Raw genomic sequence first — 25,088 nt, forward strand, 5'->3', positions numbered from 1 at the left:
CCTATGAGGGCTGAAGAAATGGTGACTTCAATCTCTAGCCTGAGGTCCTATGCCATCCACTGGAGAAGGTCAACCTTATTCTTGAATCATTGAATGTATCATTCTAACCCTAGTGATTCCAAAGTGATGGTGGTTTGAACACCTGATCACTATTCCAAATCTTGTCTAGCCTCCAACGGCCACTGATGACTATTGCAGGCACCACTGGTACTGGAAAAATCTCTCTCAGTACTGGTTGGTTCTGAGATAAGGGCTGCCCTATACCACTGACTGTCCAATGGGCATTTAAGATCAACTGTAACCTTGATAGGCCCATGACCCAAATGTGAACTCAGTGGCTACTGGACTTTAGTCTCTAGTTGCATGGTTCCCCAGTACTGATGATTAAAAATCAAGAAACCCTCATCACACACCATAAGAAAACCCAAAGGATATTGTTTTACTTACTATGTAGTGGGTAGGCACTTTGTTCTTTGAGTGATTAGTTCATTTGCATAAATCCTCGGATTAGTAGCAGGTGCATCTGCTTCATAGCAGGTGCACTGGCCACGTTTCATAGCACATAGAACAACTCTCATGAAAAAGAAACCCCAGCTATGCCCAACCCACCAAAAAGTCACATCAGCCTTTGAAGCTGATGCTTAGCTCTGTGAATGCTTTGTTGAGGCCGAAAGACACACACAGAAGGGAGATGTGGCACATAAGGCGTGTTTGGGGAACCAGGGGAAGAGAGAGTGCCCACCTGCTTCCCACTGGTAGGAAAAGGTCTTGCAGCTTCCCCTCTGATGGAATTGTTTCTTATCTTGTTTTTCCTTTGATAGAAAGAATATCAGATGGAGATTCGTTATTTCTGGGTTTTTTTTAAAGCGCAAACTACTCATCCTTGCGGGTCTCAAGGCGCTGGGGGCCGTCAGGGAAATTAAGTGAGCTATTGGCCAGTGTCACATGGTACTGACCTGAGCTGCCGCCAAAGCCAGGGATCGAACCGTGATCCCTGTACTCCGAAGTCAGCTGCCCTGGCCACTGCACCACACTTCTTCTGGTGTGCAGCAGGTGGTAGATTGCATAGCAAAATGTAGAGTTTATTTCCTTGACCACATGAGATGATTCACTTTTAGAAAACCACCACAGTAGATAGTTGTTATGGTGACACTAGGTGGCACCATTGAGACACAATCTAAAATCGTTAATTTAGGATAATGAGCTGCACATAAAACAATGCTTAATGCCATGCATAATTCAAAGAGCATTTAGAATGTGAAAAACATAAGGTGCATGGTCTCCCATTAACACCAGATCCAGACTCCAGTCTCCAAGAGACATAGGGTCACTGTAAGAAATTGGGTATTGGTTGAGAGGGCTGGAAGACCCACTTAGGCAATAACCACAAGCCTTGTCAAGGTGAACCAAAAAGTCACTAAATTAACCTGTGCTTATCTCTCTTGCCGCTTTGCACAAAAGCGGTCAGGCGTAACTTAGAAGCAATGTGTAACATATTTATGCAGCATACAAACACTAATAAAGTGATAGCTCAACACAAGAAGAATCCCAAACCAATTTAGAGAAAAAGAGTAGTTTCAGTTTCAGTTTTATTTATTTATGATTATGGAACTCACTTGAGATCCACATAAAAGATAAAGTATTACATTCCATCAAATCTAAAATAAAAGATATTACATTTACATAGGGAAAAATATTAAAAATATACAGAATGAAATTGAACATCGAAATCACCACCTAATACAGATTCAAAAAACATTAAAAAAATTATACAATTTAAAACAAAACATTTCATTGGGGGGGGGGGGGGGTTGTTCATAGCCACAATGAAAGCAGAAGCAGACAGAATACTCAATTGGAGACAGATGGGTCTTAGCCACTTTCGCCTATGCGACATTAAAGCTGGGCAAAGAAAAATGACATGGAGCAAATCCTGATCTTTCAGGTAGCCGAGATCACATACAGCTGATTAACCATACCATTTAGATAAGAGAGATTTCAAAGGAAGTAAGTCCTGTCTTAATAAAAATAGTAGACGCCTGACACCATGAGGAATGTTCCAATGAACATAAGGTTGCGCGCACATCACCAGACAGGAATCAATAACTGGAGTGGTGCCTTTTTTCAAAATACGAAACTCTCTATCCAGTCTAAACCCAAATTCCCAAGAAGCAGACTTCAGGAGGGTTTTTAGCTGATATGGCGATAAAGAAAATAAAACAGCTTTATCTAATTGTAGTTGGCTCACAGCACATCTAAAAAATTTTAGAATTAAAGAATGATCATTAAGATTTCCCAGCAGCTCAGATTTTATAAGATGTCTTAACGTGCCTGGATCACCCATTGCCAGGTTAAAGACCCAGCGCACACTCCCCGCTAGACCTTGAACACATTGAAAAAGAGTAGATTTTACTAAATAAAAGGATATCAGAATAATGAAAATCCAATCAGTAGAACCAGAGGTACTGCATTTTAAAGCTTAAAGTAATAATAGCTTCAAGAAGCAGACAGTGCCAACTGTGGTTATCTGGTTGCGCTGGACTGGAGCGCACACCAGGCACAAAACCAAGACTGGCCCGCTAGAAGTTTTACGTTTTTTCCTTGGTGCAAGGTCTGCGTTGTGTTGAATTGCGAGGCATCGCCTTGTCCAGTGTCAGTTCCGATGAGTTTTTCTGCTGTGCAGTGAGGCTTTGTGGGGCTCTACGTTGGCTGTGTTGAAGGTTACAGCGGTGCAGTGATGCTGTGCAGGGTTTTGCATCACTCACCATCAGTTACGGTGAACCTTTCAGCTATGTGACGAAGCTTTGCATCTCTGGGCGTTGGTTCTGATGAAGCTCAGCTGTACAGTAAAGCTTTGCTGGGCTTTGAATCGCTTAGCGGCAATTCCCATGAAGTTCTCATCTGTGCAGTAAGGCTTTGTGTAGTTTGTGTTTGATTTGATGGAACCTTCAGTTAGGCAAGGATGAGTTCTCTCTGATGCCAGTAAGGGGTCAGGACCTGGGGGGCACCTCTTGGGGATCAGGACTCACTCCAGCAGAGGTCAACAGCAGGGCTCAGACAGAATCAGTTGCAGGTCAAAGCATGCCCAGTTGCAGCGTGTCAGCAGGGAAGATGCAAGGAGGCATCTGAAGAATGTTGTCCCCCTTTAGCTCACACAGGAGGTCTTCCAACTGACCCTCAGAGTCACTCTGGGTGGCCTGGGATACATTTTCCTTCTCAGACAGCAAGGGAGTCCTTCAAGATGCAAGGCACTCCTTCAAGAGCAGGGCAGACCTCTGGCAGCATGGCAGTCTTTCTTCTGTAACTTCCACTTGCCTAAAAAAGTTCTTCTGATGACAATCTCTGGACGTCCAATATGTATACCTGGTGCCAGTCTTTGTGTGGGGGGGACTCCCTGTTCTACTGCCACATTGGGTTCTTGAAAGCTCCTGCCCTTCCTCTGTCAAGGCTCCAAACTGTCTGGTGGTTACAAAAAACAGGCAGGGCAGGCCTGGTGTCAGGTTTCTTTGTGTATGCAGGAGGTAAAGCCCTTTGAAGTGTAAGTGGGGCTGGGTGTATCCCCTCCTAAGTTATCCTGCCAGGGTGGTCAATCCTGTTCACACCTAAACCCACTTAGTGCAACTGTCTGGAAACAATACACAAACCCCAACAGCAGAGCCATTCACAGTCTTGTGAACCAGGGCACTACCAAAAAGCACAGCACAGATGGTTGGAACAAGAAAATGTTACTTTTCTAAATGTGGCGTTTTCAGAATTGTAATCTAAAATCTGACATTAACATTAACCAGTTCAATGCTACAGCAATTCCCCTCCTGTGCTGAGGAGTCTTAAACACCATGGATCATGACGAGCTCAGCTCGTCATGAGCACACAAGCAGTGTACTGCATGAGCATGGAAGGGGTTAAAGAGGATTTTAAATTACAAGTCATTTGAGTGCAAACAGCATGTCCTTATCTTCTCCAAGTCTATAGTTAGAACTTTTTAAATGTAATAAGGTAACCTTGTGTTAGTTAATGGGAGAAATAGGACTAAGAGCAGTGAAAAACAACTTTAATTGTTTTTCACTGCCAGGTAGAAGTGGGCAAGCATCTGAAAGCTCAAGTCACACTCGAGCCTGAAGCCTGGTTCTGGCTCATATCAAAGTCCAGTTGGAAACTCGAACCTATAACAAGCTGAGCTTTTATGTAGCTTTTTCCTGCATCCTTTCCCTCTACGCTGACTGTGGCATTACTGTCAGCATTTCAATTGAATGTTTCTGAAACAGGCAGGAAAAAATGCTATCATTGAATACATGGCAACAATATCATTGTTGGGAATTCTATAACTCACCCCCAGACTGGAGAATTCGTGAAACTGAGACATTCGGCTGATTGTAACTCAACATTTGTGATAGACTGCATCAAATGCAGTCTATCATCAAATGCCCTTGCAGCTTAATGTATATAGGCAAGACAGAACGGAAAATTAAAATAAGAATAACAGAACACAAAAGCATGATACGGAACCAGAAAACACACTCCAATCTAGTGGTACACTGGTTAAAAACAAACACAAGATTGACTAATTGAGGTTCTTAATTTTAATTTTAGAATTGCTAAGAATTAGTCCTGACAGAGACAACTCGAAATTGTTATCCCAAAGGGAAATTTGGCGGATCAAAAAATTCAATACAATTACCCCATCAAGCTTGAATGATAAAATAGACGTGATTTGTTTTTTATAACACATAGAAGAGACAAAGGCATGTTCACCAACAATAGATTGTCATATACGGTTGTATTATGATAATTGATTATGATATTGGAGGATATCATCATACATTTGACAAAATAATGAGGCCATAAGAAATTGTACTCATGACTTAGAACATTAGGTTCATAACAATTATTTAAACTAACTGTAACCACGCATCATGTTGGATCATCACAGTCATGATGCAGAACTATAATTATGATGTGCAGTGTTATGATCCAGCAGAGTGCATGGCCGTTTATTTTTTTGAAATAAGGGCACTAACAATTTTTTCTTTTGCTATTCTGGATAATTTCTCACTCTCTCAGCTCTGTTGGAAGATATATTTACACCGGCGCTTCACAGTGCTTGAGTTTGTCACGGCAACAGCAATTTCCAGAGGCATTAACATTTTCTGATGACACATTCTTGTCCTTTCATCTTTGAAGAATGACAATTTTTGCACACAACAGTTGCGCACACACTTGAGACACTTATTTAACGGTATTCGCGATCCTTTTGATTTTCAGCCACCTTCTGTTGACCCCTCTTTATGACCTTTATTCTTGGTAGTATGCCCATGAAGTTTATTAGTACTCTGTAACACTTACAAGATGACGACTATCATATCTGCGCGTTAGCAGTATCTCACGTTTGCAGTCCTGTCTCTATCTCTAACCGTGTTCAAGGCCACAGGACTTTAGTCGAGCAACAGTTTTCGCATACAACAGTTGAGGACACATTCGGATGACACTCTTTTAACGGCATTCACGATTATCTTTGTGTTTTTCAGTCATTATTTGTTTTTTGTCTTGGCAATACACTCATGAAGTCCATTAGTACTTTGGTACACTTACAAGATGGCGACCACCACATTCGCGTGTTAACAGTATCTCACGATTGCAATCCTGTTTCTATTTCTAACCGGGGTTTAAGGCCACGGAATGTCGGTCGAGCAGAGCAATTCCCTAAACATGAGATGCTTCCTGGACAGATTTACACTGCCACTCTTCGAGTAAGAATCTTTGATTATATTTGGCTAAATTAGTAGCATGGTAAACTGTGAATACATATGAGCTACATACATTCTAATTTTTCTTGCAGACACTGACCAAATTGTATCATGCAGGTTTAGCCGCTTGATCATACAACGGTAACCAAAAGGATTTAGAGTATAAGGTATTGAACATTCAGCATGTGTTGTTTTTTGGTTCGTTTGGGTGAATTCTTTCAGTTACATTTACTATATTATTCCGTAGATCACGTTTTACACATATGTGGACCTATTTCAACTAGCGGCTTTATACACTTTACTTCAAGTAAGTGGTCATTTTTAAACATCACAATCTAATCTCAGCTACGACACAACATCTTTGACTATTTGCACGTAGGACGTTTTTTTTCTCTACACACAGTTTTATATCTTTGCTAGCATGTTTTCAGTGTCTCTTGATTTGCATTGCAGAATTTTTTGAACACTAAGTCGGGTGGTGTTGATGCTATCTTTCAGTGCACTTTTTCAATGAGCACTTAATGAGCACCTTACTTTAATTCACATAAACTCACCATTTACACAGTCATTTAATGCAGTTATGCAATACTTCTTTCCTGTATATTAAATTACAAAGTCTGAGAGCCTTTTCATTATTTATGTTTACGGAGTCCCCTGAAGAAGGGATCTCCATCCCGAAATGCACTGGGCATCGATAAGAATGTATTAGAAGGAATGTTAATTTTGTAAAACCAAAAAATTGAGAATTGTCACTTTTAGAAGGGTTATTGTGGAATTATGTTTATCAAAATATGGCTTAATGTTATTCGAGACATGAATACAGAACAAGGGGACATCGATCCACAATAAAAACCACAAAGTAAGGGTTTTAAATATGTTTTCAATGAATGTGCATTACTATATAAAATTGTGAATTTTGGCAAAAGAATTATATGCTTTAATCATCATTACTGTCAGCATTGCCAACTGTAAAACTGGGGAACCAGTTTCAAGTCTCGGCGTTGGTTCAACATACTGTGAACGTGGCCAAATCACTTAATCACCTCATGCCTATAAACAATGCATGTGACCTTGTGTAATATTACCGGTCACAGTAAGGTGCTTGGCCTTTTGGTCAATTTCGTGCTACATGTAAAAAAAAGTCATGCGCACTTAGAATTTCTCCAGCAGTCTGTGTTGTACAGTTGGGTGGAGAAAAACCAGAGGTCTCAGGCACTGTCTGAGTGGCTAACAAGACCGCTCAGACCAATCCTGGCGCTGCTCTCATGCTGGGAATAATATTCCTAGCATGAGAGCACACTTGGATTGCCATCTGGGAACCTTCACAGTGTGAACCAGCCCTGGAGTTGAGGATTGGGAGAGGGCAATGAGGCAACTGCACCAGCACATATGTAAACTTTTATATATATTTTTTTTCTTTCCTTATTTTTGTATTCCCCTTCCCCCCTTTTTCTCACCCTTGCTGCCCCACTGCTTCTGATCCTGAGCAGCCACTACTGACTCCATTACCTTTGAGTTGAGTTAACACTATATAAAAACTTTTGAAAGGTGTACACAAAGGTCAAAACAAAGCCTTAATAGAAGGAATGATGCTCTGTGCTGGGTACATCCTTAAAAATTATCACTTTTACAAAAGTACTTCTCGGTGCATGCTAAAGAATGAAAATATTCTGACGAGACGATCATATTTTACGTGATGTTTGGTCTTTGATTTATATAGGAAACATTTTCAGGGCTTGGCTTGGCTTGTGCACAGGGTCTAAGATCCGAGCTAGACCCTTGGTTCGGCTGTGGCTCGGCTCTCCTCGTTAATTTGTTGGCTCACCCACCTCTAATCTACATTCTACTCCGTTCGGAAACAGTGAGCAGAGGTTGTCCCTTTCTGTTGTTCTCTGCTGGCTAACATTATACACTAACCCTGAGAAATCTGAAGTCCTCTTAGAAAGAGAAAGGGGCATATTATCAAGGAACGGCGTTAAAATTATCACCGCTTTAGCTGCAGGAAACTACAGCTGAAACAGCGATAATGGGCTTGGTAATATGCCGTAGAGAATTCCAATAGAAGTCCATGTTAACACCAGAACATGAGCTTCTATTGGAATTCTCAAGGTCGTATGATTAAGCCCATTATCGCTGCTGCTAAAGCGGCGATAATTTTAACACTGTTTCTTGATAATATGCCACCAAGTGCCTAAAAACAGGAGCTCAGCTTTGCTCTAAGCAAGCGCAACTGTTCATGATAAAGATCCATATACCAAACATCCAATGTAAGACAACATGTAATGTTTATACTGTGCATTGTAAAGGCTTGTCAGCAGAAGCGTGTTTCCGAGATCGCGCGTGTGTGGTGGGGGTAAGTAGCAAGTCCATTGATTATTTTTGAAAGCATACTATTGAGTGATAGTACAACATTTTGTAAAGAAATAAAGTTATATTACAAGATAAACTTGAGGCTGCTTATATTAGTTTGTGAAGATGTTTAAATGGTAATTTTCAACCATTTAAATTGCCATCACTACCCACTCCCCACACCTTAATGAAGTTGCAGTAGGACCTTGGAATGTGCTTCTGTCCTGTCTCTCCACTGGCTGGTCATGTGCCCTTTGCTGTTCGCATGGCATCTCAAGACTCCCAATTTTTAAGTAAGTATTTTTATCCTATTAAGATACACCCACTTGGAAGGATTAAAATTGTAAGACTCTGAGTAATTGAATTGGATGACGGGTAGGATTTTAAACATTCGCTTGTGTTTCCCCAGTGCACACTGAATTTTATGCACCGAAAAAAGTTAGAAATGTAGCCTCGTAGGTTTCCTTCCACATTCGAGGGACATTTCTAACATTTTTGGAATTCACCTAGGAATTCAGAAATATGCCTGGGAAGTTGTGACAGTAGTAGGTTACCAACCACATTGCTGGTTTTCTTTTGTAAATTACATTTACGATAATGCAAAAGAATCATTGCATGTGTAAATATACAATCCAACTTTAAAACTTCTGTTTTCTTTTAACTCAACTGAGAAAAGATTCCCCTACATCTCAAACCACTTTGGTAAGGTTTGCTCCCCTTTCCCTACTCTGTACCAGAATTGGCTTAATCTTCCACTTGCCAGGAATACAATTCGAAAGATTTCCAGGTAGGAAATCTAATGTGTAATAGTTTTTGATCAAACACACTTTTCTTTGTAACTGTGCACACAATTCCCAAGACACTCTTGCCCTGGAAAGCTCGTTCCCAGTCGCTTGAAGAATATTTACTCACATGAAGAATGTCAATCAATGAAGCCACTTGTAACGCACCGCTTGTCACCTGAGAGGGTATCCAGGCACGTGCAGCAGGCAGGTATCAGATGAAGAGTCAGTTCTTGAACCCCTTCCTGAAGTGGGTCAGCAAGGGTACAGTCTGAAGGGCAGTCCAGGCTGTGGCAACGAGATGGTAGAAGCGGCGTCCTCCGGAGCGGCAGCAGCATATGTGAGGTATCAATGCGAGGACGAGGTGTGTGAAGCGGATGTTCCTAGTACATCAGTGGAAATGCAGGCGGTGGTTCATGTAGGTGGGTCCGTGGTCATAGAGGGCTTTGTAGGCGTGGGTCAGGAGCTTGAATTGGCATCTCTTCTGGACCGGGAGCCAGTGGAGGTCCTTCAGGTGCTGTGTGACGTGGGTTCTCTTGGGCAGGTTGAGAATACGTCTGGAGGCTGCGTTCTGGATCGCCTGGAGTCTTTGCATGAGTTTGGTGGTGGTGCCTGTATAGAGTGAATTTCTGTAGTCCAGTTGTTGGTGATGAGGGCCTGCGTCACTGTCTTCCTGGTGCTGATAGCGAGCTACTTGAAAACTTTGCAGAACATGTGAAGTGTATGGAAGCAGCCTGACTAGACGTCATTGACCTGCCGTTTCAGGAAGTTTGCTTTTCAGGGTGATGCTGAGGTTGCGGATGTGGTCTTTCGACGTGGGGTGAGTTCTGAAAACCACCAGGAGTCGTTACAGAGGGTGGTGTATCTGCTGAAGATCAGAGCTTCCGTTTTTTTCACGTTGAGCTTCAGGAAGTTGCCCTTCATCCAGGCTGAGACATTCTTCATACAGTTGTGGAAGTTAGTCTTCATCAAGGTGGGATTCGCTGCAAGAGGGAGGATGAGCTGTGTATAGTCAGTGTAGGAGATGATATTGATGTTGTGTGATTTGACGATGTCTGTGAGTGGAGTCATGTAGACGTTGAAGAGGGGTGGGCTGAGGGATGAGCCTTGGGGGATGTTGCAGATAGTGTGCTTTGCTTACGAGGTGAAGGGAGGGAGGGGAATCTCTGGGTGCGCCCAGTGAGAAAGGATGCCATACATCTGAGAGAATCACCTGTAATTCATTAGTTGATCAATGTGTGCGGGGTGGTAGATGGTGTCGAAGGCTGGAAAGGGTCAAGCAGGATCAGGGCGATGGATTCTCCTCTGTCGAGTAGGGTGCAGATGTCGTCAGTTGAAGCATTCAGATCAGTCTTGGTGCTGTGGTTGGCTCTAAAGCCTGATTGGAAAGGGTAAAGTAGGTCGTTTGAGGAGAGGGTCTGACCTCTCAGGTTTCCAGGCATTGGGGCAGGTGGATGTGGTTATTGAGGCGTTGGGGATAGTGGTGAGCTGGCTGGTTTGGTTGGAGCAACTCGGTCAGCAACGTTGGTGATCCAGTCATTGAAGTTCTGTACTGTCTGCTCCAGTTTGGTGGTGACGTTAAGATGTGTGGTGCAGAGGGCGTTGGGCTATTTTTGCTGAGTGACCATGGTCCAGCTGTGGAAGGGGGCTCTGTGGTGGTTGGGGCAATGCAGGGAGGTCTGGCAAGGGTGAATTGTATGATCGAGTGGTCTGACCAGGTGAGTTCCGAGTTGTGGCTGTATCTAATCTTGTCGATAGGGTCCTGCATGTGTCCTGCTTTGTGCATGGGGTCTGTGACCAGCTGCTTGAAGTTGATGTTGTCCAATCTTTCCAATGTATGTGTGCCAAATTCATGGAAAAAAGTAAAAATACTGGCTGAAATTTGCATCTGTGCCCAAGGCACACTCGGAGTAGTACGCATGGAAAGCTATGACAGATGCAGGTTTCCAGACATATTGTTGGAAATGTGATGGGACATGCAGTGCTTAATTTTTGTCAGCAGTTGCAGGTGGAGCCACTGGCACTTATTTTTGGGGACTGGCACTTATTGTTTCCAAACAGCCTGTGATCTAGCTTAAAAGAGAGAAAAACTACAAAGGGGGGAGAAAGAGGTATAGCAAAATGGAAAAACAGTGACAAAGAGAGAAAGCAGGCATGAAATGGAACCAGCAAGAGTGAGAGAAGTGGGCCGGGAGGGTAGGGTGATGCATTAAAGAGACTTGGGGTGGAATCATGACTACACAGCCTTGGTATTCAACAGCCCGATCTTCGACAGCACTGGCCTTGGGCACTAGCAGTTATAGTTTTACAAATTGAGCACTGGCAGACATGTCCCATGGCGTCTTATCTTTTTGTGTATAATTCTGCAAAGCATTGAGTTTCACACGGGGGAATGGAACCTCCTTTTTCAAATGAACATGTTTTCCTCTACGGGGAATCATTTTCTTAGAAGGCAGGCACTTCCCCAATCCCATAGCAATCTGGAGTGGATTCATTCCCTTTCCCATTCTGGAAGGAGAGTAAGTCTCAGTCTGACCATTTCAAGAGTGGGAAAAGGTTAGTTCGGAGTACGGGAATACCCACAAAAAGATGTTTATAGGCTTTCTGAAGCTTCCAAAGCAAACAATGGCTCCAAACACTCCCTTATAACCCTTTGCATAGGAGTTATATCTGTGGATGTCTCAACAGCCATGGGAATTACATCTTCAGTAGTAAACATATGCTATGCCTATCTGTTTGTACATTTCTGACAGACTTCAAAGAGGTATATGGCAGAAAATCCATTTACGGATTAGAACATTTTCATGAATGGAGCCCTGTTGTACTTAAATCTTTATACAAGTGCCAAAGATAGATTTAAACGCATAAATCAAGACGCTGCACACCTAAATTTAAGTTAAAAAATGGGCTTCCAATTCAGACCCATTATTTTGAATATTGTGTGGTTTGTGCAGAGGAGAGAAACCCTTTCAGTTGCGATATCCTTTTCTCCTGATTTGCAGTTTTAATTCGTGTTAGGTAACATCAATGGAGGTTTCTGTAAATCCTTATATGCATAAATATGTATATTTCGTTCCTCCATAGAGGGTAGTTGTGTAATGGGATCTTGTTGGAGTATGTGTGTATATTATATAATTAAAGGGATAGTGACTAAATATAGAGTAAACCAAATTGCGAAGTAACTGAGCCCTCTATAAGATACATTCATTTTATACTGCATATGTGTGACAGAGTAACCAGCACTTTCACCTAAAACAGGAAGCATTTCTTTAAAAAGCCGGAAATCTACTTCTGTAAGTTTCCTCCTATTTTTGGAGTGGACTTCTGACATAATGGGGGATTTACAAATATTCCTTGAAATGTATGGCATATGCAGATTCTGAGGAGTACATACACCAGCGGTTTTCCATTGGGCAGAAAAGCTGCATGATTAAGACGGGCAGAAATGTGAAGAGGCAAGGGGAAAATATTTTCTCTTTGAAGAAATAGCTTCCGCATACAACATCTGAACACTTGTAGTATTTGGGGGACCTCTTCATTTAATTTATGCACTTATTCCTGTCTTTGATACTTGTATTCAAATGGAGTGGGAATCTCAACTGCTTGTGACTCTAAGCTTCCAGCTTCCACAAAATGGAAATTGAGTTGCTATTTACATTACCAGGACACAGTTTGTCCTCTACCCCTCAAACCATGTTACTATCCGTAACACTAAACTAACAAGTGGAAAATCTGCAATACTAGTAGCGGCTACAGTAAATAAAAAATGGTGAGGCGCAAAGGCGTGCGACTCACCATAAATTCGGGAGAATTGCCGCTGTGGCACTCCTCTCATCTTTCCACGAGCAGGAAGGAAAGGAAGGACTTCCTTCCTGCTTGTTGGAAGCATCTCTAACCAATCCTGGAGCTGCTCTTATGCTGTGACAGTAGGTGCTGGATTGGTGGAAGCCAGCTCACCCAGCACTAATTTTGAGGCTGGGGGCATTGCCAGCAATCCCTGCGTTGTTTCACAGCTTGTGGATTGCTGGATCTACAGAGTACATCTCAGACTGACCATCGCTAGACAGCTGGCCAATCTGACATGCGCACTGTAGACCAGTGCTGCCATCCTACAGTTATGGATTACGCCCTGCCCCCACCCTCATGCCTTACATAGTGCGAGCCGGTGCAGTGGCAAATAAATAAAATGGCATTAACATGCTATTTTATTTTTTGTATTTGCCTGCTGCACTCACAGCAGGTGGGGCGTCACTCCTCCGCTCCCGAGGAGCCACCGCCCCTTACTAGCAGACATTCTGGGTGGGATATACAGAATCCTAATAGCTGTTTAACACTTAGGTAGGCAGAAACGTTTGTGAATTGTGTAGTGTCTAGCCCCAAGAACTCAGGCGGACACAGTGTGGTAGGGTCAGGGACCTTCTTTATTATCTGTCCTCCTTCTTCAAATCCCAACAGCTCACTGCCCTTTCCTGACCACTTGGTCTCCCCAGCTCCTCCCTTTCCGCCCGCCCTCGTCCCTCACTCGGGCTGGTCCTAGTGCCTGACCATTTGGGTCACTGGGCACCTTCACTTCGCATCAACGTCATTACATCTCCCCCCTCTGTCAATAAATGAAAACAAAACAATATACACCACAGCAAACAGCAAATAGTTTTTTGTCTTTAGAATTCTTCGATAAAGCGAGACGGTTTCGTGATCACACGTCTGGGGCGTGATTGGAGATTGGGGCTGTCACGCTTATTCTCATCAACAGTATCCATCAATGACTGACTGTGAGTTGGCAGTGTCTCTGGGTCTCCCGGCTCCAGTTTCGGTTTGGTCAGTAGCTCTTTGACCTTGGGTCCGCACTTCTTGAAGCACGTCACATTCCTAGTAAGTCTTTGCCCGTCGGTTTCTGCGGTGATCATGGTTCCTTTTTGATGTATCACTTTGAGTGGAACTTCATGGTATTGGCAATCACTGCACCATCAGGATTCAAGCAAGCCGGGCCGACGACGGCTGAAATGCCAGAAACCGGTCCCCGGTAGCTTGTCTCCTTTCTGGTGAAGAATTGGCTTGGTAGTTTAGTCTGCCCTGTTCCCATGATGCATTGGGCCAGGGACAGACTGATTTGCATATAGCCAGGTTCTGAGCTGGGATGGTGCAGTGAGATAAATAACGGTGATGGATCAAGCCCTGATCTTTGGACTGGGTAAGAGTGGTCTGCTTAATTCAGACACTCTGTTCATCACCACCCCCTTTTCTGAATCGCTCTTGTCATGCCAGCACCCAGTCTCCCTCTTGGATTTGAGAGGGAGCAGCATGACGCCACTCATCGGCATAGTCTTTCATTCTTTCCTTCTTTCTCTTGTCTCTGTCTGCGATCTCCTCATGATCAGAGTCGCAATACAGTTTGTGCGCTGCCATATTCATCATTGGTATTCTGGTGCGCACTGGGCGTCCTAGCATGAGAGTGGCAGGACATTTGCCTGTGGTGGAATGAGGCGTGTTTCGGTATGCCCGCAATACCTCGTCGAGTGCTGTCTGAAGGCTCTTTCCGGTGAGTTCTGCTTGCTGGATGGTCTTCTTGATCGTGGCCATGAAGCGTTCGATCATTCCGTTGGCCTGTGGCCATAGTGGTGTGATCTTGCGGTGTGTGAAGTTGAAGTGCTGGGCAAAGTCAGCAAAGTCATGGCTGTTGAATGGAGGCCCATTGTCTGACTTCACCACTGGGGGAATGCCCCATGCAGCAAAGACCTCCTCTAGGATCGGTATGACACACGATGCTCTCGTGGATGTGCACATTTGTGCGATGAGGAATCTGGAGTACTCGTCCATGATGGCCAGGACGTATTGGCCCGATTTGATTGGCCCAAAGAAGTCAATGGCAATGTGTTGCCAGACGCCCTCCGGCAGTGGAGACATTTGTAGTGGTGCAGGGGGGTCCGGACGACTTACTAGTTGACATTGCGGACAGTCCTTCAAGGTCGTCTCCACAATCAGGTCTAGTGTTGGGAACCAGACTCTTTCACGGAGTGCTCTTTTTGTGGCTACTATGCCCCGGTGTCCCTCATGTGCTAGGTTGATGACCCCTTGTCTGAGTTGCTGTGGGATCATTATTCTGGTGTCTCGTAAGATGAGACCATTTGCTGCTATCGACAGTTCTTCGTGGACATGTTTAAATGCCGCCATCTCTTGGTTGTTTTGTCCATTGCTTGGCGTGTGTCTCCAGCTGTTAGTTGGGATCAGACGTTTCACCTCTTGCAGGGTGGCATCCATTTGCGTCGCTTCGCAAATGGCCTCTAGTGGAACGGCCGGAGGCCTCGCTTGGTTCACTACAAAGTGAATGTATACATCCGCGATTGATAGTTCTGATTTGTTGGATCTGATGGGGTGTCGGGACATGTAGTCTGCAGGGTTTGCATCTTTTCCTGGCTTGTGGATTATGGTATAGGTGTACTCTTGGAGCCGTAGGCCCCATCGCTCTATTCTCGGTGGCATTTTTGCTCGCGGGTTTCCAAATATTGTGATCAGAGATTGATGGTCAGTTATCAGTGTAAAGTGTTTTCCAAAAATGAAAATGTGGAAGTGTTCACATGCCCAGACAACAGCCAGGCTTTCTTTTTCTGGCTGTGAATATGCTCTCTCTGTGTCCGTCAGACTTCTACTGGCATATGCTACTATGTGCTCTCCTGATGAGATTGACATGTCCTGCAGGAGCGGCAGCTAGATTGTGACGACCCAGAGGATGAGTCTCGTCTATCCTGGACTGCTCTGACATGATGACGACTGTTTGAAGGTGGATGTCGCCTGTGTCTTTCCTCATGGTCACTCTTCGGTACTGCCCCACACATGCTTTCAAAATGGTTGTCTCTGCCACATTTTCGGCACTGTTGTCCTAGTGCTGGGCATGCATCTGCATGCGGGAAGTCGTATCTGCATCTGTAGCATTTGAGTTGTCTGTCTGATCGTCCCTTCACGTGACTCGTGTTTTTGTGTCCTTTGTTTGACTGGTGGTGATGTCTCTTTGATCTGGAGGAGCGAGTTTGTGGTGGAGACCTTCTGTGCTCTTGTCGCGACTGCATCCTGAAGACTTGTTCACGTCTCTCACTTTTCCCGGTTTCCATTTTCTTCGCGTGTTCGTCAGCTTGTTCATCCACTCTCGTCATCTCTATGAAGTCTTCCAAAGTATAGCTTCTCTTGAGTAACTTGCGTCTCAGTGGCTCAGGGAGACAACCTTCTATCACTCTTAGTCGCAGGGCGTCCTCAGTTGAGCCCAAGAACTCAGGCGGACACAGTGTGGTAGGGTCAGGGACCTTCCTTATTATCTGTCCTCCTTCTTCAAATCCCAACAGCTCACTGCCCTTTCCTGCCCACTTGGCCTCCCCAGCTCCTCCCTTTCCGCCCGCCCTCGTCCCTCACTCGGGCCGGTCCTAGTGCCTGACCATTTGGGTCACTGGGCACTTTCACTTCGCATCAACGTCATTACAAATTGGACCATACATGGTTTGTGATCTCTTCTGTATTTCACCAATAATGCATTACATTGAAGCATCTTTTTGTGCTCCAGTATGAATGGATACCTGGTAAGCTCTTTCATGGCACCCTAGTTGAATGTTTCTTAGAAATCACTCTATAAAAAAAGGTTAGCATAAAAGCACTGACAAAACTCACCTCTTTGCGAAAGCTTCTGTAGGATGGCCCTGAGGCGCTGGAGAACAGGCGGTGAAACTTCGTATTTAAAAACGTCTATCACCGGAACCCGCTGACATCTTCCAAAAACTCCATCTGTATGGAGGAAAAGGAGAGCAAAAAAGGGTGTCATATTAAAAGCTAATATACATAAAGGAAGCAATAATGCATTAAGGTGCATCTTACAAACCCATGTGGGACAAAAAATAATTGAGCTCAGATGCCTTGATACTGAATTATACCTTTTTTTTCCATACTCTAATATATACTACACAACAGGGCTTAGGGGAAAAAGGAGAGTCATTCTGGAAAACTCATTAAGAGGAAAGTGGCCTTAAAGAGGCTGCTGGGGAAACTGCAAGTTGGTAAATCAGATGGAACTGTTCTTCAAAAATAGAGCGAAATTGTCAATTCATAACACAATACATACATTCTAAGCATGTGACACATACACTGGTTGGACAGCTTTGTCATGGCTAGTCGCCATCCATTTGCAATTAGGAGTGTGAAAATGCAGTAACTCCACTTCCACTCTCGTCAACTTTGAGAACTTTATTAAGTTTTTTATAAGTAAAGTGTGGGAATCCGGGGCAAAGACGATTCTGCTGAAGAAAAAAGCTGCAAACTCATTTTGCACAGGAATTTACATTGGTCTTTTTCTTATTGGAAATTTTACAAATGAGCACAGGTCAACACAAGTGCACAACCTTTGCCAACTCACACAGTTACAAAGGTGAAAATTTTGCACAATACCCCAGTTACATTTAATCTTTACAGAGACCTAATTACATACCATCTATTGACTGACGGCTGATAAGTGATAACTCAATCAGAGAAAGTTTTGTTGCTTTCAAGACACTTGTTCAAAAGATGTATTACCCCCTCCTCTTTGTCCTCCTGGTCCCAGACTTAAACAATGTGGAGGCAACTCCCCCTCCAACAGAGGTATATATCACGCCGGGGTCAAAGACCTTGTCTGCATGCAGACTTCTTCTATTTCTATGAACAGTATACATAGCTAACCCCTCCTTCCACCCATCCTGTATTTTTACTATCCTCAGGAAAAGAGCTAAGCCATATTTGTTTATATGAAACAATGTTATAATCCTTACTTGTTGGGTTCTTTGACACAGGATGGAAGGAACTTTTTCACTTCTGACATGCTCCCCGTCCATGTGTTGGGCAGGGAAGGGGGTGCTTCTGGCGTTGGAGCTCAGGCCGAGGGGGAGCTGCTTAGCGTTCTATCTATAACTGCTTTTGGGTGCCGAAATCTCGCAAGATTTGGTCACTCTGCAACAGTATATAAATAGGAAGGACACGTCCTAGTGCATCGCGTACCAGTTTTTCAATATGTGGGGCAATAAGGCAGCTCGTATGGAGCATTTTGTTGAGCAGGTTGTAGGACAACCTGAAGAAGATGAAGAAGTTCTGCAGATTTCCCCTGTTGAGGTTCAGGCCTTAATTAAGGAGGCTGGTGCTTTCACTTTGGCCAGTCTGTTAACAAACAAGCAAAAACTTGATCATAATGATGCAAATATATGCAAGGCCCACAGCTGGAAAACCTCTTAAGACATATTCAGGAGATTTGGGCTTTGAAAAGACACCTAGACAAGAGGATAGGTTCTATGCCCATTATAGTGATGTGGAAGTGGATGACTTACCCCTGCACAACGTCATGAAGATTATGCTCCATAAAGAGTGGAAGGATCTTGACAAACAATCTATTCCTCATTTTCTTAATAAGAGACACCTTATTATAGACTTTTGATGAACAGTTCCATAAAACACCAAAACTGAATACCATGTTGGCATCTATGGCTTCTACATCAAGATTAGCCTCAGAAGATGCTACACTTTTTCTGAGGTGGTAGACAAGAAGGTAGAGGCATCTTTAAAAAGATCATATTCAGCCACAAATATCTCTATCAGACGTATGCAGCCTAGGTCACTCAGACATTGCTAAAGGACTTACAAACATTGTATGACATTGTGCAGAGTAACAAGAACACTACAGCCCTGTTATCTAACATGGAACACCTTGCCCAGTTCCTCTTTGTTATCACATTTTATAGTCTTAGGGCCACATCATCATTTGCTCGGGCTGTAGTAGCAGGCCAGAGATTGTATCCAAGGATACCTTGGATACAGTCAGAGATCTTTGAACCAAAAACGTTCTTTTATGGGACAGAAGCTTTTTGGTCCAGAATTAGATCAGATGATTCAGAAAGCCGCAGAGGAGAAGAAAATTCGTAAGCCTTTTTCAGCTTGTGGAAGAGAAGAAGTTCTTGGTAACTAAGAAATCTTTTCAAGAGGCACAGAAGAGACGTTCCTTTCAAGGTAGGGCACATGGTCGGAGGTGAGGGGGGACGCGTTTAGAATCAATGGCCAACCAACCAGTCAGGATAGTCAAATCCAATCACAGAAATGACTATCGGGAGGCAAGGTTAGGTCGGTTCTGTCCTCAGTGGGAGGAATGCATTATGAACAGGAGGGTCCTGGATATCCGATGAGAGATTACATCCTGTGTTGAACCTCAAGGTACTCAACAAGTATGTTTTGGTGGAACATTTCAAAATGATTTTAATTCAGTCCTTAATTCTGTCCTTTTCACTTTGGATTTACACGACTTTCATGTCCCAGTTCATCTAGCCAGGAAAAGATTTCTTTGTTTTGCTGTTGGCAACTAGCATTTTCAGTTCCATGTTGTACCTTTGGTTTATTGACATCTCCCAGGGTGTTTTCAAAGGTACATGCTCCTGTTGTAGCTGTTTTGCATTTACAGAGCATTTCTATATTTCCATACCTTGATGACTGGCCATTATCTGCTTCTTCTTTTTTAAAGGCTCAGGAGCATGTACAGGTGGTGACTGCGACACTGAAGAAACTGGTTTTCATCATACATTTTCCAAAGTCTCAGCTGCATCCATCACAAGACAGACTGTTCATTGAAGCCCAGTTCAATACCATCTTCAGTCGAGTGTTTCTTCCCAGCTCAAGCATTGCTGTTCTCCAAGATGCGATCAATCATCTCAAACAGCAAACCAAACTGTCGGCAAGAGCAGGTCTCAAAGTGCAAGCATTAAAGGCAGCCACAATGATCGTAGTTCCATTGGCGCGGTTCTATCTCAAGCCTTTAGTGAATCATATCCTGCTTCACTAGTCGCTATATTCTCCAAACTATGATCACTTAATCCCAGTGACACCTCAGATTCGCCGTCATCTGAATTGGTGGCTAGTGTCCAGCAATTTGTCAAAGGGCGTTCCTATGCACCCCCGTCCCTGAGACAGGTCACTATGAATGCCAGCCTCTGGGGCTGGGGAGCAGCCCTTGGGAAACAGGAAGGGAAAGGTCACTTGCCATCATGGGAAGTCAGTTAGTCTTCTAATTATAGGGAGCTAGCATCAGTATGGCAGTCACGTTTGCTTCACAATTGGAGGGCAGGGATGAGGCTGTAAGTACAGACAACCAGGTGACATTGTGCTACTTGAGCCGTCAAGGGGGTACAAAGAGCTGGAAGCTAAATCTGGTTATGAATCAAATTTTCACTAGGGCAGAGATTCACCTTCTAGCCTTGGCATCAGGGCATTTCCAGGGGAAAATGAATTTCAGGACTGACAGTCTCGGTCAGAACATGCCTTCTTCCATTACGTATCACCTGTCAGTGAGGAAGTTAAATAAAGTATGTGCACTGTTCGGCAGGCCCTGGATCGACGTGTTCACATCGCCCCACAAAGCGATTCTTCACAGCTTCTGTTCAGAAACTTGGTGTCCCCATGTCTGGGTAATCAATGAGTTTTCAATTCCTTGGCCTCCATGGAGACTGTATGCATTTCCTCCTATTCCCCTTCTCCCGACGGTGCTGCAGAAGATTTGCGAGGAGAGGAGCATTGTGACCCATGTAGTCACAGCAGCTTTGGTTCCCAATCTTGATGAGTTTCCCCAAAGGGGGATATGTCTATCTATCCCTTCAGCCTCCACCACTTCAGTTTCCTGCTCTTCCAGGCATCCAATTACGACATCTCAAATTGAGGGCTTGGAATTTGAAAGGGTAGGCTTGGAGCAGCATGGTTGCTAAAGGTTGGTTGCTCTCGATATTCAGGCATTGAGCAAGCCATCTACATTAGACTCATACAAGAAGCGCTAGAGTTCTCTCTTTGAGTGGTCGATTCCAGACATCTTAATCCCATATCCATTGATTCCTTCCAGATTTTGGAATTTCTGAGGGATGTTTTTTTAAAGGGACTAGCCCTCTCCACCTTGTCTTCTCAATGGGCGGCCATCAGTGCCTCTCCTGTCTCCCCATTGGTCTCCAGGTTGCTGTGGGGGTTCAGAGGAAATGTACAACCACTACACATCCAATTCCTTCATAGTATCGCTCAGTTGTTTTGAGAGGTTTGCAGATAGAACCTATTGAAACTCTAGAATCATCAGATCTAGCTTGGTTGTCCACCAAGACAGCCTTTTTGGTGATCATTACTTCTGCTAAGAGATTTGGGGAATTGGGTGACTTGAGGGCTCATTTTCCATATTGTTAGTTCTTTCTAGATAGAGTTGTCCTGAGAATGGATCTCAAATTAATTCCCAAGGTCCGTTCATCTTTTCATCTGGCACAAGAGGTGGTCCTTCCCGTTTTCCCTGCGGATTAAGATAGTGAGGTTCCATCTTCTTTGGATGTCAAAAGAGCTTTGACTATTTATTTGGGCCGGACAAACAAGTTTAGGACAACCAAATCCCTCTTGGTGTCATATGGGTCCACCAACAAGGGTAACAAGGTATGAACTCAGACACTCAGCATAACGGTGTGACAAGCTATATCCCAGGCTTATAAATCTCTTGGTGAAACCACTCCATTAAAAGTTCAGGGTCGGTCCACTCAGGTGGTGACAGCATCTTGAGCAGAACTAGGAAAAGTGTCTGCACATGAATTATGTCATTCTGCCACTTGGTCATCTTGTCAAACTTTTGCTATACACAATAGGTTAGATCTGTCTGGTTCAGTGGGTGCTTTTGGTGCAATAGTTTTAAAATACCATTGAGGTAATTGCTGTTAAAATAAATTGTGGGTTGAACATCATTTGTTGATGATCCATGTTTTAGTCGCTTGCTACATCCTCACTGTTTGGGTCTGGGACAAGGAGGATGAAGATGATGGGGTAATGACTCTACTACTTACTGGTAATCTTCATTACACCAATTCGTAGTCCTTCTCATCCCAGACCACAACCCTCCCTCCATCCCGTTCTGCACCTCTAATTAAGTTTGACTTGGTATTATAGGATGGGTGGAAGGGTAGGGACCTATTTATACTGTTCATAGAAATAAAAGAAGTCTGCATGTAAACAAGGTATTTGACCCAGGGGATGGCATACACCTTTGTCAAAGGGGGTGCCCCCTCCTTGCTGTTTATGACTGGGACGAGGAGGACTATGAATCATACTAATGAAGATTACCAGTAAGTAATAGAGTCATTCATGCTCCTGAATTATTATTTGATTATTGTTACCGGCACGGATAAGAATAAGAGCAATGTATATATGATGTTAGGTGTAGGGACTGCATCTACCAAAATGAAATAAGGCCTTACTAATGGCTTAAATAATATAAAATGGTGGCAAGAACTGGGAGCTTACAAAGCCAGGTATGCCCAGACATTGGTCTTGAGCACACTGTGCCACTGGAACCAAGTTATACCTGATTGTTGAGCGCTAATAAGAGAGAAACCGGTCTTGGGTTGTTTGTGTTCGATTTGAGGGAGAGATGGCCTGGCAGTTCAGGCTGGAATGCTCCTATTGGAGTAGGGTCAATCATGGGCGTCCGCGGGGGGGGCAAGGAGGGGCGCTTGCCCCCCCCCTGGAGCGACCCTCCTTGCCCCCCCTGGGGACACCCATGAAAACCATGACTTCAAGACGGGGTTCTCACTCTCTTTCCTCTCCTTTCTTTTATTTGCTTCCCTGTGAAATGGATCCAAAAAAGAGACGCTTTTGCTGGAAATGTTGCATTTTAATTCCAAAGTGCAGCATTAGGAGTAAAAGGCTAAAAATATGAAAAATAGATAAATAACTAAATAAAGTAAGACAGAGTGGTAGCAAACTGGCAAAACTGATTTTATTCACACTGAAACACATTAGCGCCACTTTTACAGAGTTTGCCAGTGAAGCGCTATTTTTGTTTCCTTGTCTTTGTTTTCCCTGGACTTGGAACTAGCGCACCAATCCTGGAGGTACTGCAATGTGTGGATTGGAAAACAAAATGTGTGCTGCGGCTCTGCGTCCAGGGATGTGGTCTTTTTACCATACTGCTTACGTTTTGTAAGGATATAAGCAATGGTCATTGGAATGGGTCCATTCAGGGGCCTGTATTTGTGTCATTAACTTTTCAGGCAAAAGCACTCACTGATTACTGAATAGGTAGTGTAAAAGCATTAAGGTAACCATGTTGTTCCTGCTTACATTTCCCATGGTTTGCTAAATTTTTGCATTCCCTATAAGTGTTTGCTTTTTCCAGGATGTTGTTACTTTTTTTTTGTAGGCCGCATATTTCTCCTGTCTAGTGCATAATTTAAATTGAGCTGCATCCAGGTGTTTATAGCGGGTAACAATTGGGTTGTAGTTGAAGACAGTGGGAGGTTTTCTCAGTGGGGCAGTACGGTGTTCAGTGGGGGAGAGGATGTGGCACTATGGTCAGAGCTGCTGAATTTGGAACTGGGAACTAGGTTCAGCCTTAATAAACAGTCCACCAGACCACGCTCCTGTGAGAGCACAATCACATGCTAGACCCTAGAAGGCTTCCCAACACCTTAGAAGTCCTGGTGTCTTTCGCACAAGCAGGTGGCCCCTAGCATGACAAGTGAAGGGTAAACCTTCAAGGCGTGTCCACCACTATCCATACTGAAGTTCACCTCCAGGCTTGCGGGAAGGCCTATGAAGTAGCACACCCTAAAACAACAGTCACAGGACCCTTGAGAAGGGCCAGCTCTAGGGCGGTGAAACCAGTGTGACCGCACCGGGTACTGGCTTTAGGTGGAGGCATCATGTTTGCAAGTATATTATGGTTTTAAAAACGCTTGCTGCCTTCTTCCTGGTCTCCAGCACTTTTCGGCAACAATAAAAATGTCATGATGACGCTGGAGATTAATCTTCTTCCTAGAGAGAGATCAGAATTTTGTCTAGTGGAAGTTTTGACTCATGGAAAGGTAGCTCAAAGGGTTAATGTACCGGCTGCAAAGAACATGCGCCATGCAGATCACAAAGTGCACATAATGTGAATAGGTCAGTGGACTACTGCTTTTGTCAGAGAGATCATTTTGTTACTTGCAGTTTATAAGGTAAATTAAATGCACCTGAGAAAGAGTGGTTATGGAGACTTGGGGGGGGCACAGTTAAAGGGCGGTAGTGAGGGAATCCATGGCAGAGGTGGTCATTGGGGGGCACTAACAAACATTAATGCACAGGAGACCAACAGTGCTATGGCTGGTCCTGCCCTTGAGGCCTGTCTGCCTCAATTGGCCTTGTTTCAGCAGTAGTAGCTGCAACTCACCAGGGATTGGCAATGCAGGATTTGCACGTACACCAAACTAAGTTCGCAAACTTCACAGTCTCCCTGCTTCATTCACATTCACTTTTAACATGTGCTGCCTGCTGTGGGGCCACTGGAATTAATTATGTAGCAAAGGATGGCAACATTATGCCGTAGTGTTGACTAAGTAATGCACTAAAAAAAAGGCTGCAGCGTAATGCAGTATATTTTCAGATATTTTATTATTTTGACGTGTGTACACATGCTAACAGTCTCTGGAAAGATTTTGCCTTATTAGTACCAGTGTAACATACAAACGCAGCAGTGAGAAAGGTGACCAGTCAACCTTTACAATAGGCCATCCACTCCGCAGCAACACACGTCACATTTTATATTAACTTTTGATATGTTTGAGCTACAAACAATTTATTAGTTTAAATGTTCAGATTATGCAGCAGATCTTGCATTATGAGGCAAATATAGCAGAGCCATAATTTAGAGAAAACATTAGCAAACTAGGATATTTTGCCATTCATGTTTGAACTGCTGTTGTGGGAAAAGGGAGAAGTGCTGATGACAGAAACTCCATGGCTCGGAGACAAATGGCTTGTGTTTCCACATTTTATCGTATTTGGTACATTCTGCGATTATTAGAAGCATATCCCACTTTGTGAATATATTTTAATGTCAATAACTCATTATAACCTTAAATAATCATGTGCATCCATTGGTTGATTAAACTGGGCAGTGAAATGCCAAACAAAAACTAAAAATTGGGATGTCTGCGCATTCTGGCCACACCTCTGGCTCCACCCACAGGTCCAATCCTTGGGTTCTTCCTGCCCTCTGATTCTTCGCCCACTGTTCCCCTACTTTTTTTCCCGACTTCGACCACTGTGTAAGACTCAAGAACAAAAAGGGTTTGGCTTAAGCGCAATAAGGCTACGCCACAATCATAAACAACTATACAAATGCCAATACTGCTCAATTCTTTTTCTCTAAGAACACCCAAGATGAGTACCACAT

At 43.7% G+C, this 25,088-nt stretch overlaps 1 protein-coding gene across 2 annotated transcripts in view; it reads right to left on the reverse strand.

Annotated features, from left to right (window-relative positions):
- Positions 1–25,088, reverse strand: part of PTPRN2 (protein tyrosine phosphatase receptor type N2) — a 2,289,968-nt gene that overhangs the window by 1,448,030 nt on the left and 816,850 nt on the right. For both annotated transcript variants that reach the window (XM_086941498.1, XM_086941499.1), the window contains exon 3: positions 16,529–16,642. In XM_086941498.1, the coding sequence (XP_086797624.1) occupies positions 16,529–16,642 (114 nt within the window). The remainder of the gene's footprint in view (positions 1–16,528; positions 16,643–25,088) is intronic.

This window comes from Lissotriton vulgaris, chromosome 10 (genome assembly GCF_964263255.1).
Source record: "Lissotriton vulgaris chromosome 10, aLisVul1.2, whole genome shotgun sequence".
NCBI lineage: Eukaryota > Metazoa > Chordata > Amphibia > Caudata > Salamandridae > Lissotriton > Lissotriton vulgaris.